This window comes from Ammodytes marinus (genome assembly GCF_949987685.1).
Source record: "Ammodytes marinus genome assembly, chromosome: 19".
Lineage (NCBI taxonomy): Eukaryota > Metazoa > Chordata > Actinopteri > Uranoscopiformes > Ammodytidae > Ammodytes > Ammodytes marinus.
In genome coordinates, this window is record NC_137223.1 from 21,433,420 (window position 1) to 21,448,680 (window position 15,261).

At 42.8% G+C, this 15,261-nt stretch overlaps 1 protein-coding gene across 1 annotated transcript in view; it reads left to right on the plus strand.

The window, feature by feature from the left end:
- Positions 1-15,261, plus strand: part of cnih3 (cornichon family AMPA receptor auxiliary protein 3) — a gene marked incomplete at both ends in the record, with an annotated part of 53,346 nt that overhangs the window by 11,441 nt on the left and 26,644 nt on the right. The window contains 2 exons of the mRNA XM_080048418.1: positions 1,536-1,604; positions 10,204-10,251. Coding sequence (XP_079904544.1) covers positions 1,536-1,604; positions 10,204-10,251 — 117 coding nt within the window. The remainder of the gene's footprint in view (positions 1-1,535; positions 1,605-10,203; positions 10,252-15,261) is intronic.

Genomic DNA, 15,261 nt, shown 5'->3' on the forward strand with positions numbered 1-15,261 from the left:
TAGGCTTGGATCCATACAACCTGTGTGTGTGTGTGTGTGTGTGTGTGTGTGTGTGTGTGTGTGTGTGTGTGTGTGTGTGTGTGTGTGTGTGTGTGTGTGTGTGTGTGTGTGTGTGTGTGTGTGTGTGTGTGTGTGTGTGTGTGTGTGTGTGTGTGTGTGTGCTCCCGTCACCCATGAGAAACAGCCCGGGGGAGGCTGACACACAGTAACCGAGCGAGGCAATGATCCAGGATAACTGTTGGGGTCCACTGGGAAATAACATGTAAAGAGCCGGCTGTCAGTGTGGGGGCGAGCCCAGGGAAATATCCTAGCGATTGGTGTGAACCTCTGCCATCTCTCTGATGTTAATTCCCCACACAGGGTTAATGCACACATTCACATGTACAGTACAAGCTCACATGCCTCCTTTTTCTTCTGTTTCTTCCTCGTATAGCACACTATATGCATGGATACCATTTTTACACAATCAGTGATTTGATTGTTCTTACGCTGTGCGCGCGCACACACACACACACACACACACAAATACACACACACACACAAAGTGATATAATCATGCTGCTTTCATATCTTGGGGATCCCCGATGGTGCACACACTGGAGACACACATATTAGCTCATATGCAGATACACTGACTCAGACATATCTCTTCTTGCAATGTCTCTCTCTCTCTCTCTCTCTTTCTCTCTCATATACGCACACATACTTTCCTCCTGAGGCCCAACTAGTCAAGCAATGGCTTCTGTCTTTGTAGTACAATCGCTTCCATTGAAACACATGCAACGCCAATGAAGCTGTTGCATATTCTCTCGGCAATATAGTATGATTACGTCACTTCAATATTAAAAGCTTTGGCACAGTGCAGCAATGGGTGAGATGTAGAATCAAATGACACCAATTCTCGGGGTTCCAGTTCACAGAGGATGTCTGGAAGTCTGCAGAATTCAATATGTTTGACAATAGTTTGTCAACAAAACCTTTGGAAAAACCCCCAAATCAACGTAAGCTCTTCAACACATCAGCTGCTTACATTGTGAAAGATGTTAGCAAGTGGTATCACAGAGCTGCTAGCACATCTCTTTTTTTTTTTTTTTTTTTTTTTTTTTTAAATAGAGCACTTTTTTTAGTGCTCTCTTTATTAGAACATGCCAGTCAAACTGTAAGTTTGTGCATGTAATGGTTGTGATAACTGTTTTATTCTGTGGACAGGTGTTGCTGGCCTTTTGAGTATTTACGACAGCAGGAGGTTGCATAGTGTATCGTCTCAAAATAATAAGTGCCCATTCATTGACATTGTAATAATGATAGAGAAACATGTCATCCATCTTCATTATGTACTGATTGTGGCTCATCGGTGCGTTTTATTTGGACAACAATGGCGCTCGCTATTTTCTGCAGCATAGACAATACAGAGATAATGTATGGTGCGGCCTATAGACACATCAGAGGATGGTGTGCTTTCAATGTGTTCACAGTGTTGTCCCTGTACTGTATTGATTAAATCCTCATCATTTGTTTCTCTCTTCCCCTCACAGATAACGGCTTTCGATGAGCTCCAGGCTGACTTCAAGGTGCCGATCGATCAGGGCAATCCACTTCATGCGGTAGGTTTGCTCTCCCTACTCATTTACTGGAGTGCAGGGTCGGTGGTTCGATCCCACGCTTCCCCGCCACATGTCCAAGTGTCCTTGGGCAAGACATTGAACCCCGAATTTCTCTCGACAGTTAGCTTGCACCCTGCGTGGTAGCTGCTGCTATCGATGTATGAATGTGTGTGTGAATGTGTACAAAACAATGTAAAGCACTTTGAGTCTGTGAAAAAAACAGGGAAAAGCGCTATATAAGGTGAGTCAGTTTACCATTTACCATTCATTCGCACCAAACATTTTCTCTACATGTCGATTTAGATGATTTTCCAGTTGTGTATGTGTGGGACGGCATTTGGTGCCCTGCATTGGGGGAAAAAAATGTAAATCAATTTTCTTATGGACACATACAGTGGGTACATTATGTGTTGCTTTCTTTTTCCAGCCCACACTGTGTTCTGTCCCTCCCATCCCTTCTTTCTCCATTAATTTTAAATTGGAGTTGCTTGTTTCATCCTGGTTTTGTACGCCCTCCTCCTGTTCACTTAGCTGTCTCAAAAGTATCCTATTGTGCTGCGGGCCAAAGCATGCAGTATGAATGAGTCATCTCTTTACAAACAAGTCCTTAGACCCAGGTATAAATAAAGTCAAGGCGACAACCAAAGATAAACATGGCATGTACAGTTGGTCTTTTCCAATGCAAGTCATACCTAACCTGCCAGCGTAACTTAGCCATCTAAATACTTTATTGCTCCTGCTAGAACTTCAAATCATTTTTAACACCGCCAACGTTCTTGCTATCCATCTTCAACCGATTATCACAGGGAAGCTAAACATGCTACATAACTTGTGCTTGAAACTCAGTGCTCATATTCAGTTGGAAGTCTGCCCAGGCCATCCTAAAACTTCACTGCTGCAAGGACGCAGGTTTGATTTTGACATCGGTGGGGACATCAAAGCGGTCAACAAGAAACCCCTGGGAAGCTTAGTTGTTTTGCATTGATGACAAACTTCTGATTACTGCCACAGAGACTGTATTTATAGATATGGCAGCCATCACACACTCATAAAGGGAGTTTTTTCCCCTGTCATCATGTTCCTGAGACAATAATTACCCAGTTTTGATAATGGGTACAATATTACAGCATAGATTTCTGTACTTTTCGACTTTATGATAGCATCCAAAGTAAGCAAATGTTCTTAATTGAAAGAAAAACATTATTCAAGGATTGACATTCAGGTCTTTAGTTTGTACTGAATTCACGACTACATCTATAGTTGGATCATTTTGCTTTCCAGAAATACACCTAAGGTAATTAGCCGCTCTGTATCAACTACCACATGTGAAAACACATCATCATACATCTGATAAGGCCATTCACCACCTATTGTATATGCATAAATGGTATTTTTGCCCATCTTTAGTGTCACCTTGAAAGGCACAAACGGACTCAATCCACTTACAGCTTATAGTATTCACACCAGTGTATCCCTTATGTTATTAAGACCTATTGAGGCTAGTGCCCTGATTTAGAATTGTATGGATTCTGTGTATCCAGTCTGCTATTTAAATATAAACATTCATTAATCCCAGCTTAACACAATATCATGTTTTAACAATCGTCAATTCACAGGTTAATACACAGGATTATACATAGACCCTCTACTCTCTCCTGATACCTGGTAAACAAGTAGGACGTGCAGTGCATATTAAACTACGGCTGTATTCTATGGGTCTGATTTAATGCATTTTTCCATGTATATATAAACTATTAATGTATGTAAGTGTAATGCGAGTGAACAAGGGAGTTTGACAGTGACCGAGTCTAGTTGCGCCATTGGACAAAGCCAATGTGGTGGGGTTTTTTCCCCCACACAAACATTTTATATAAACCAGTCTTTCATTTTATCCAGAGATTGCCTCTCTCAAAAATCCTCAGAGTGAAGAAACAGGGACATATGTTTTGCTCCATTGCTTCTGAAAATTACCACAGCAGCAATCAGGAGATGTTGTGGTGGAGAAAAAAAGATACATTAGCAGGGGAGGTGGGGGGTGGGGGGCGGCATGGAAAGCTGCCCCCGGTGAAGTTGTTTTAGGATGGATTCCAGCCCTGCTAATCCCTTTCCCCTGGGTCTTTTGGGCTTTTACTAACACAGCTGGCTCTTAATAATGCATTGCTAGTACAGTACCGCACAGAACAGTTAGTTTTGGAGGTGACTTTGACTTAGCAGACATGGACTGCAGGCTATATAGCTCACTCTGGAGTTTCGACTTCTATGCATGAGAGCAAGAAAGAAAAGTTGGAGAAGGAGACAGACTGACGCAAAAAAAAAATATTGCAAACTGTGTGAAAGAGGACGGTTTGGGAGATTGAGACCGACGGATGAATGAGGATTTTCTTAAGAGGCAAATGAAAGAACTTCTCCTCCCGCTTGAAAGGCGTTTTTTTCGAGAACAGTGCGTTAGACCAGATTTTCCCCCCACATTCATAGTTTGTCATATATTTGCATATCCTTATGCCACGCAGAAAAGTATCAAAGAATCCAGCAGGGGAATGGGTACAAAAGGGTTTTCTATCTCGTTTTCTCTTCCTTTCTTCCCCTCACTCTCCAGCGTATATCCTAAACCCATCCACTGCCTTCCCGCTTCTGATGTGAAATGCCTCGACGCTGCCCTATGTCAAAATGAAATGTGGCCCTAAAATGTAAGCTGCCTACATTAATTAGATACATTCTGAAAGTTGTGGTTTCGCTACAATTTTTTCCCCAGGCCCCATTGATCTAGCAAAACACCATAAGCTATTTAAGATGTATTTAAGATGTCTGTCCCATCCATGAGTTTAGCCTTCTTGAGCTGCTAAGTCTGTCGACGGTCTGTTTTGATAAAATTGACCCTACAACATTGGTAGCCTACTTGTAACTTGGACTATTATCACACTGGAATTTCTGTTAGTGTTCTACAGTTTATTTTGACTGGATTTTATGTAGAATATAATGTAATGCCAAGAATAAACTCAACTATATCTTCAAATTATTCTGTATTCTCCCTGTCTTTGTAATCTGACAAGGCGATGGCGTATCCAGCCATAAATCTCCTTGTCTCTCTTTCTCTTTCACAAACACACACACACACACACACACACAAAGAAATACTGTACACTTCCCGAAGTGATACCTTCGTTCCACCTCTCAATAACTCTTGCCCAATGTCTCCCACCCAGCTTTCCTTCCTTCCTCAGTCTCTTTCTCTCTCTCTCTCTCTCTGTGCCGTGTGTCTTTCTTGAAACCAGGCATCTAATTAGCGGTTTATGTCAGCTTGCCCCCTCTGGGGAGGAATCTTGCATTGTACACACAAACACACACACACACAAACACACACATGCATTTTCTGTCAGTGTCCTCCACACACACAACAAACAAAACAAAAATTACTTTCTTGCACATACATACACACTCACACACACCTTGTATATTGGCAGGTTGTAGTCAGACAGTGTAGAAGGAATAATACAGAAAAGTGAATAACGTCTCAGCACATGGAGTTGTTTTTTTCCTCAAATTTTATTTAGTTGACTCCAAGAAAAGTAGGGCTGCCGTAGCTGCAGGAGCTGATGCTCTGGTTGCTGATGTTTAAAGTACTCTCTTATAGTGTATGTGTGTGTTCATATATTTTAATGGATGTGTCTCAGTGTGTATGCCCGACTACATCCTTGTGCGTGTTTGGGTGCACGACCATCCAGGTCAAACCTTTATGAAATAATTTCATCCGTTTGGAATTTCGTTACCACATTCTTGTCTGGTTTTTTGAAACTAAATTAAACTTTTCTTTTTTATACTTCTCTTTTCAGTGTCTTTGTTTCAACTGACAGTGCAAACCCTTTTAGTTCTCCAGATTCATCTTTGACAGCACAAACAACAACCTTCCGCTTGAGCTCTAACTGCCTAAATTAGAAGGTGTCAGACATGAAGTTAACACAGAACAGTTTGCCTCTCAAGTTCCTATTGCAGACGTCTGGCATTTGGCAATTATACTTTATACACCAGCGTCTAGATATCAACGTTAAGCTGTCATAGTAACATCAACTGGCTTTGCTATTAGTAATGACATCAACAAGCTTCTAGCCAATTTAATGGAGACCTGTGAATTCATGCAATATTTTTCATTATATGTGAGAAAAAACATACTTACAATAATATCTACCCCTGCATGCTCACGCTTTACTGTCCATGTCTGTCATGATTGCACACATTTTGTTTCATTATTTCCCACAATGCTCGGTGTGTCGTGGTTACCACACTCACGGCATCTGTTGCTTGTTGGGCCATTACGGGCGTGCACACACACACACACACACAAAGTCTGCAGACAGCGAAGATACACACTCTTATATATTCACACGCACGCACCGCTTTATTTCAAAGGCACAAAGCTAAAGCCTGGAGCTGTGATGATATCATCTGATATCAGAGGGATCACTAAGACATGAGATGATGAGAAGAGAGTTTGCTTCCATTCAAAATGGTTTAATGAATATGAATCTTTATATTTTCACTTGCGTCACTTTGAGATGTGCTATTGATGTGTGCATTGCAAGTATGTAAAGGCAGCAGCGCCTTGCCCAGTTTAATAGCTGCTATAGCCAACCCTCATCCGCCCCCCTATCACTCCATCTCCCTCGCCGTGCCACGCCTGTCTCCCTCGCTTATGTTCAAGCTTTTCCTCGGCTCGAAAATGCTGGGGGAATTTATTTCACAGCGTTTTAAACACACTTTTGCACCAGCGGAAGTGGAACGTTAACATTATGAACGCACACGCTTTTGTCCGTCGTCAAATCATGCTTACATGATGCAATCTCCCATGAATGAAGAGTTTGCTCTTAATTGCCCTGGTTGAATAGAGGTCAATTTTTAAAGCTCCTCTACCTCACCGTGCACTTCTCATTTTCCAGCCCTTTCTCTCCATCCCTCCACCCCTCCTTCCCTCTCTCCCTCCCTCCCTCCCTCCGACTCTTGTTTATACTCTGTCTCCGCTTCTTGCTTGTCAAGCCTGTTCTCGCTGAGTAACATTTCAAAGAGCCATCAGCCTAATTGCTTGCTAATGAGTAGACAGTTTTGTGTGTTTGAGTGTGTGAGTACACGTACACAGACAAACACACTCACACACAATGCTGCTTTTAGAGGAATACGTCTCTGTCTCCTTGGTTTAAACCCTGCAGAAGATGAAGGGGTGTTGTCTAGGAGTGAATAGGTTCGGTCCTACTTGATGAGGCGCAGTCATGACCAGAAATAGACATTAGCGGTGGAGATAATTGGCTGTTGTGGTGTGTGTGTGTGTGTGTGTGTGTGTATGTGTGTGTGACATATACATGGGGGTATGTGTGCCCAGAGGATAGGGTCATAGCGGGGACAGAGGGATGGTCAGAATTCCAGTGTTTTAAAAAGCACATGAAAGACTTTGTGGATTGTGTTATCTTCCTGCTGAATGAATACAGATTCTGACCCCCGACCACTCGCTTTTTTTCCACAGTTCCGCCTCCCAATCACGGATTCCCTTTTCGCCCTTGTTATGCAGCTGAGCCGTGCATTGCACTTCAAAGTCAAAAGTGTCTTCCAGCTGAAAGGGCTTCTCTCCTGTGTGCCTTGAAACAACATTTGAAAACATATAAATAATGATAAGTTAAAAAAAATATGTTGTTTTTGTTTCCATTGTGAAATGAGGTAGAAGTCCCATGGGGCATTTTTGGGGGATATGAGAGTGGGAGTCTCAACACACATACACACACACACACACACACACACACATGCACAGGGAGGAATGAATAAACGATGCAAAATGATTCAGTGGTCACCCTCGTACTGTCGCTTATTTTCTCCTCCCACTCCTCCATTGTTACAGTGGTGTTACCTCAGACTTGTTAGAAGCCTCCTAGCCAAGGAACCTCTGGCTTCATTATTATTTAGAGTGTGGGGCATAAATGAAACATTTTCATGTGGGGAAAACCTCCGTGGCAGCCTGCACTTCTTAAAAAATAAGAAATCAAATATGTATGTTTACATCTTCCTCTATGCATATTTTAGGAACTGATATTTCGGCACACAGGCCCTGTTTTTTTTTGTTGATGAATTAACGGGCATCCAATCTTCAGATATATCAAACAGACAATTTTGCATACAATTGCAAACTCTGATGTTATTGCCATAAAGGTATGGTTTGTAAGTCCAGCATTCACTCTCCTTTTAGCCCGGTTTTGGTCTCCACCAATCCCTGAGGGTAATACCTGGCTCTTTAGCTGCTAAGTGCTCCACTTTGTTCATGAGCTAGTTGCTAAGTGTGTCTGTCGTCCGTTTGTTGCTTGGCAGTTAGTGTTGCTACATGTCAAAATACTAAGAAGTGTAACAAGAGAATATAATGCATTAATGTAGGCTATAGGATGTAGTACTAAACTGGTCCTGTCACATTGAATGTTGCAGTCAGGAAACAAGCTAGCCAGCCATGGTGCTTCAATGACTTGTGATCTTTTATAGTGTGCTGGGCCTGAGCCGATCGTCAGTCCTAATAATTGGACAGTAAATATTGTCTGTCCCTAGCCACACAATACAATCCATCACGCTTTACCGTTTCCAACACAAGCAAGAGTCAGTGGGATGCTTATCTAGCCAGCTTCACTGTAATCAGACTGAGCTCAGTTACAGTTATCAAGTTCCACTCACTTCGCAGACACACAAGTGGTTCTCCATACTCAATCTTGGAAATAAAGCAAATATAACTATATTTTACAAACTTTTGCACTGCTGTTCTTAGTGTGCAACATGAACACATACTGATAGAGGAGGAGCTGAGCGCTGCCAACAGACGTGTGGTGACTTATCCAAAAATGGAAAGCAATCTGTAAGTTCCTTAACAACAACAAACGCAGTCTGTCAATCACACGCACAGACACACACACACACGCATGCACACACACACACACAAACACACACACACACACAGTTCATTATGACTGTCTAAGCATATCTCTCACACTACGTTTGCCTAGTGAGTGCCTGCTTCTGTCTCTGATTCACACACACACACACACACACACACACACACACACACACACACACACACACACACACACACACACACACACACACACACACACACACACACACACACACACACACACACACACACACACACACACACTAGTTCAGCAGAGTAAGATTCTCGTTGGCACATTTTCAAACAAGAAAATCCCAATTGTGGGCTTATCTTCACTCTGCTTTAAGCAGACGTTGTAAAAGTGTTGTAAAAATGCAGGTAAGCTTAAACGGCAGGCCTAGACGCATACAACAGTACAGTATGTGGTACAAAAATGCAGATATCGTCCATGGTTTTCAGTATGCAAGCGAGAAAATGTCAGTAAATAGACAACTGCAGAGTACCAGCAACACTCAAATATGCAGTGTTCATTGGCAGCAACGTGTGTTTTGCTCCCCCTAATTATTTTAGCAAATTTTCACGCATGAATCCGTTTTTATTTAGTTTTTTGTGTGTGTGTGTGTGTGTGTGTGTGTGTGTGTGTGTGTGTGTGTGTGTGTGTGTGTGTGTGTGTGTGTGTGTGTGTGTGTGTGTGTGTGTGTGTGTGTGCTTACTTCAAATCAGTTCAGACATGCCGGCTTTGATGTATTCTGTATGCGCTTCAGTATTATTTTATCGTTCCCATGGAGCCTCGTGGTTGACATCTGTGGTTGGCTTATAAAGTGCAAAGGTGAAGGCATAGACCGATTGTCCACAGGCGCAAACCAGCGTGGCGCTCGCATCAATATATGATTCATAAGCGTCTCGAGTTATGCATCGCCCCCCTGTGGAACGCGCGGTGCTGCCAGTCAAGGCCACGTCGCGCCTCTATAGGAACGGAGTTAATATTTAATGATGATTTTTTAAAAGCTTTGGTGAAACAGCGGCTGTTAGAGAGTCAGCATTGTGGGCGAGTGCTGATTTAAGCATTTTGCAGCTTATTACTACACAAGCAGAGGGTACTCTCAAATACCCAAATGTTATATAATCATTGGGATAACTAACAGCCACTGCAGGTCGCTATGCAAATAACGTGGAGACAATCCAAAGGTTTGTGAAATCAGGTCTACTTTTGCAAGAGACACAATTCCAAAGTGACCTCAATCATTGCATTTGTTTTCTGCCCTTCATATTTGACTTCATCCATTTACATCAAAAATCCACATTTTCAACCTCTCAAGAATGGTGGTAGCTGATGGCCATTCCACCTGGATTCCCTCATATTAGCACTCAGACCGGAGTCCTGCGTCAATACAATGTACAATGGTGTGTTGATGTTCCCGCCCTAACTTACTTACATCGTCCGAGCTGTATTAATGTGTATTTGCCTGTGAGTGTCTATTCATTCATTCAGCCATCTATTTTTCAACGCGTTTGTTAACATATGAACAGGCTACCGGAATTATTCATTGAAACCCCTATTCAAATACGCTTCGCACTTAGCACTCCAAATGCAGTCCAAGGACAACACTTGGCACACTTGGTAAATGACTAAATGTTCTGTGAATCCGACAGTGTTGTAAATGTAACGTTTCCCTGTTGTTCTCCTCACAGAGGGAGAGACTGCGGAACATCGAGAGGATCTGCAACCTGCTGAGGAAGGTACGTGTGTTTGTGTCGCTCAGGTTATCTTCTCAATGTTGCCGTCCTACAACTAATCACATTTTCACACAAGTTTGAGTTTTTGTGTGTGTGTGTGTGTGTGTGTGTGTGTGTGTGTGTGTGTGTGTGTGTGTGTGTGTGTGTGTGTGTGTGTGTGTGTGTGTGTGTGTGTGTGTGTGTGTGTGTGTGTGTGTGTGTGTGTGTGTGTGTGTGTGTGTGTGTGTGTGTGTGTGTGTGTGTGTGTGTGTGTGTGTGTGTGTGTGTGTGTGTGTATGTGTGCAGACAGTTTGCCTCCGGGACTCAATATGAGCCTCAGAGGGACATCTGTTTTTCCCTCCATCTCTCTGAAACTCACAAAGTGTGTGTGTGTGTGTGATGTGTGTGTGCACTTGTTTAGGCTGGATGTTCATTGGTTAAGCAGCTGATCTTGGTTATCAGTGTTGTCAACCCGGGCCCTCAGGGCATCCACTGGCAAACAAAGTAACAAGCAGTAGATGCACACACACACATACACACACCTATCTAGATGCATGGCCTCTTATAGCTGTGACCTTCTGCGCAGGGATCATTGGAGGTAGCTGAAGACATCACCAACAATGCAGTGTAATGTAGAATACCCAAGTTAAGGAATTATACAGGTTGTGCTTATCAATAATACTTTCCGTTGAAGAGCCCTCCAGACCCTTGAAATCTGCAATGAATCAATACAGCATCAACATCTGCAGCTGCTCTACTATACAAAAGAATAAGAATCGATATATGTTGAGACAGAATTGTTATTCCAATTCCTACCTGCACAGTCATAAGCAATGCATGAGAAAAGGCCATCCCAGGTTGGAAATACAACCTCTTTCTCAGGAATTTCAAATAAGTGTTGTATTGTAGCTGTGTGCTTGGATTCTACTATTCCAAAGGCTCGGTCCTGCACACAGAGTTATGGGCCCCGACCATGCTGTGCTTTCTGTACGCTGGTAGAACATGTCAAATTAAAGCCAGGCAGACTCTGTATGGATCAATAATGATTTCTAGCCCCAGACTCATTTTGGAATCGGACAGAATTTCTGTCAGATGATTTGATTATAAGGGGGTGGGGTCACAATGCCTGATTAATTGTCTGGGTGATTGACACTAGGACGATGAAAATAAATCATTTCTGGCAGGTCAGACCTTTAAGCGATACAGTTTGAGTCGTTCCATAGTCGTATTTACCACAAATTAATTTGCTGTAGCTTGCATTATTATTAATGCAGTAGTGCTTCATCTGATGCGGCTAAAACTGTACTTCACTGACAGTCACTGTTATGGTACAAAACTGGACTTCACTGCAGAACAGAATGAATATTGACTGTCTCAGTGGGCTGTTGGTGTTTTTTTTAATGTGTTTTCATACTTTCTGTTGATTATAGAATTGCACAAAGTAATGCTGCCGTTCTCTCATTGACACGGTCAATGGTGAGAACTGAGCCTGCCTCATGGTGAGTTCCAACCTCGCAATGAATCATTTGAAATGTGCAGTATGAGCGTGAAAGTTGTATGTTATGGCCGTGCAGTAGGCACTTTGTACATTATATGTCATTTTCAAGACTTACAGCTGTAGTGAGGAATTTAGCTTTCCCCACCCTGACCAAGAATTGGACCCTGGTTTTCCATACCAAAGTCAGTGGTGTTTCCCACTGAGCTATCCGACTGCATGATAACATAAGACCGTGCAGTGTCTTTCTAGGTTAAGGAATGTCTATGGTTTGGATTATAATTTCATCCCTATCGGCATCATCTGGCAAATGGCAGACGGTTTTATGATCAGCTCTTCGGTAGCGCACTATCAAAAGTTGTGATTGCAAATGGAATATGTCCTGCTATAAAGGCCTCATGTAAGCACAGACAGTGATGTATATAGGATGACAAAAACACTGGAATGTCCATCATCTCACAGTATTTATAACATGGTATTGTCTAACCCGACTCCAATGTGTGAGCTGAATGACAGACAGTATTATCTAGTGGCTTGAAAACTACAGCAAAGACAGGAAAGGAGAGGAATCCCTGCCAAGCGCCTTGAGTGACAGTTTTCCCATTTTTCACACATCTAATCAAATTCATACGTCTTTTCCCATAATGAACTTCATGCGCAGCCCATTAACAGGCTATACATATTCCACTGGTGTTTGTGTAGAAGGCCCGTCACTGTGGAACGCCTGAGGTCTTGACGCGGGGAGATTTTCTGCATTGTGCGCCCCTTTTTCTTCCTTCTTCTTTCTCTCCGGCAAAAGCATTCAGCTCGCTCCAACTGGCACAGTCACAGCACGGTGGTCCTGAGATTGATTTGGTTAAGAGCTGTGACTGCGTTTTGTCACGGTATACCCTATTTGATAGCCTTCACTAAAGACACACATGCAGACATATGGGAATGTGCCATTTTTCTTTTTTCCCCCCCAATGGATTGTGCTGTGTTCTGATAGGCTTTTGGACGCCCACAGTTCCATGCAGATGACAATAGCTTTAGGGGATATACTGTGTTCTGTACCCGCCAGTGTGTGTGTGTGTGTGTGTGTGTGTGTGTGTGTGTGTGTGCGTCTGTGAGAATGTGCGTGTTATTCATAAGATATGCAGTCTTGTGGCTTGAAGCAATGAGCCGGCGCGTTGTCACAGCAACTGAGCGAACCTGAGTGTACTCATTAGCGCTCTTCCCTCCTTTATTTTTGGGGCCTGTGCTCTCTACTCCTTCTCCATTCCAGCTATCCAATTCTTTTAAATTGCTGCCTTGCTGACTTCCGAGCTCAACGATATAAGCACTCATCCGCAGGTATAAGCTGTGTGTTTATGCAGCCTGTTTGTTTCAAATCGTTATCCAACAACTACGAGGACCATTATTGTGCCCTTGTCCTTGGAGTGTTTAGGTTGGTGTGAGTAGTTCTTCTGATCCCACTTAGTTTAACTGCAGTCTAGACTTAGACCCTGTCTGAATGGAATTGGTCCTTCGCTCAGCCCATTGCTCAAACTGAAGCCGCTGTGGCTGATAGTACTGTGCGGGTATCGAACAGTTTAATCAGTTGCGGTGTACCACAGGGTTCTTTTCCTGGCCCACTACTGTTAACATCATAACATTATAAATCTGAATGTTGTATTTTCAGTCATTATAAATAACTAAAAGTAAGTGATACTGTATCTACACTGTAGGATGCACACCGGCAGTCCAATAGGACAGCGGTGCCATGAATTCTTACTTGCTATTTTTACGATACATACATTGGCTTGTTCTGATAACACCGTCAGAAAGGTGCTCATTCTAATGTACGTTTATTATGGAGGTCACAGTGTGTGGTGGCGCTGGACTGGTCAGGTGCACATAATTAAGTGCCATAAGGCTTTATGAAGATTTTGCTTTTATCGTTTCTGTCTGTGCTTATTAAGAAGTTATTTCTCTCTAGCAAAGAACACAACGTTAGGCTACATCAGATGTTTGAATGGATTTCTACATGCATTACAAGGAATATTAATCTCAAGATATACGTCTATAAGCTCTACTGTCAAAGCTTCCAAACTACCTCAGATCTTTTTTCTGAATTTAAGCTTGTACCTACCATCCTTCCCCTCCTACCATTCTCCCTCACCACCCAATAGTTAGAGCTCACTTTAATGGAATGAACTGGAAAGTCCTCTCAAGCCGGATTCAATTCGATGCTTTGTTAAGGATTCATTTCAATCCTATTTTCAAGTGTTATTGTATGATCATTTTTTTCAAAAATCTTCAGTGTCAATCTATGACACAAGACGATCCATTGTTTCTCTCCGAGTCAGACCTCTTTTATAGTTGGTCTCCCTCCCTCAGCCTCTTGTTAAATTCTCCAATTTCTAAACCCCTCTTACTTCCCACACATCTTGAGTTTTCATTGCTCATTGGATTTCGATTTTTCTGCTCTCTTTGTCCCTTCTACTCCCCTCTCCCTCTCTCTCTAATGTGTGTGTGTGTGTGTGTGTGTGTATGTGTGTGTGTGTGTGTGTGTGTGTGTGTGTGTGTGTGTGTGTGTGTGTGTTTGTGCATGTGCATGTGTGCGTGTGTGTGTGTGTGTGTGTGTGTGTGTGTGCGTGCGTGCGTGTGTGTCCACATTGGAAAGAGATTGTGAGACGAGTCTGAAACTGAGTGGAGTACTGTGCTGAGTTGTGATCTCTGCTTTTGACAGGCTCTTTGAGATGCCTGTGTGTTAGTGACAGTGCAACTGTGTTGTGTATGTGTATGTGTATGTGTGCACACTGGTGAGTATGCAGGACCTTGGCAGTATACAGTAAACAGGATATTTCATTTTTTGGGGCATTATCTAGATTGACTAAAGAGGTCCATGGTTTCCGTGGTAACACCTTTACTGCAGAAAATTGCATTGTCAAACCAACGTTTCCATTTGAATGAACCTCCAAAGTCCTGATGTTGTTGTTGGTTGTTTGCCCACTCAGGGACGACTTACCTCATATAGCTTCATCACTTGCCAATAGTATATGCCAAAATGTCTTGCAGCCCATGCATACAAAGTGCATTAATGCTACACAAACTTTCCTGTCACACTCACTACTGTACACTGTGACCTGGTTAATGGCTGGCATGGTTGAATAAAAACTCTCGAGCATGCCAAGTCTGCATGCCACAGAAGCACAAGTTTGTTGAATGCTAGACAGCTCCAGTGTGTCCCCTTTTTCAATGTCCCACAAGCTCCATTTTCTCGTTAGCATCGTCTGGATTTAGTGCCAGAAGCGGCTCGCCATCAGAGTCAATCAGTCAGTGGTGTAACAGAGGAGCGGTGGCACTTTTCAACTGCAGAGTCCTGGAAGGCTGATCATGTCTGTCTTCACAAGGCTCACGAGCTCACGTTGTGTCAAGCACGTTTACACACACTGTCTCCGAAAAATGTGTCATTTATGTTTTTGGATCGGGTCCAAATTCCAGTGTTTGCTAGCATCGTTGGTGTGTGTGTGTGTGTGTGTGGCATTATGTTATCAGGTTGTCCGTCCGTCCGTCTG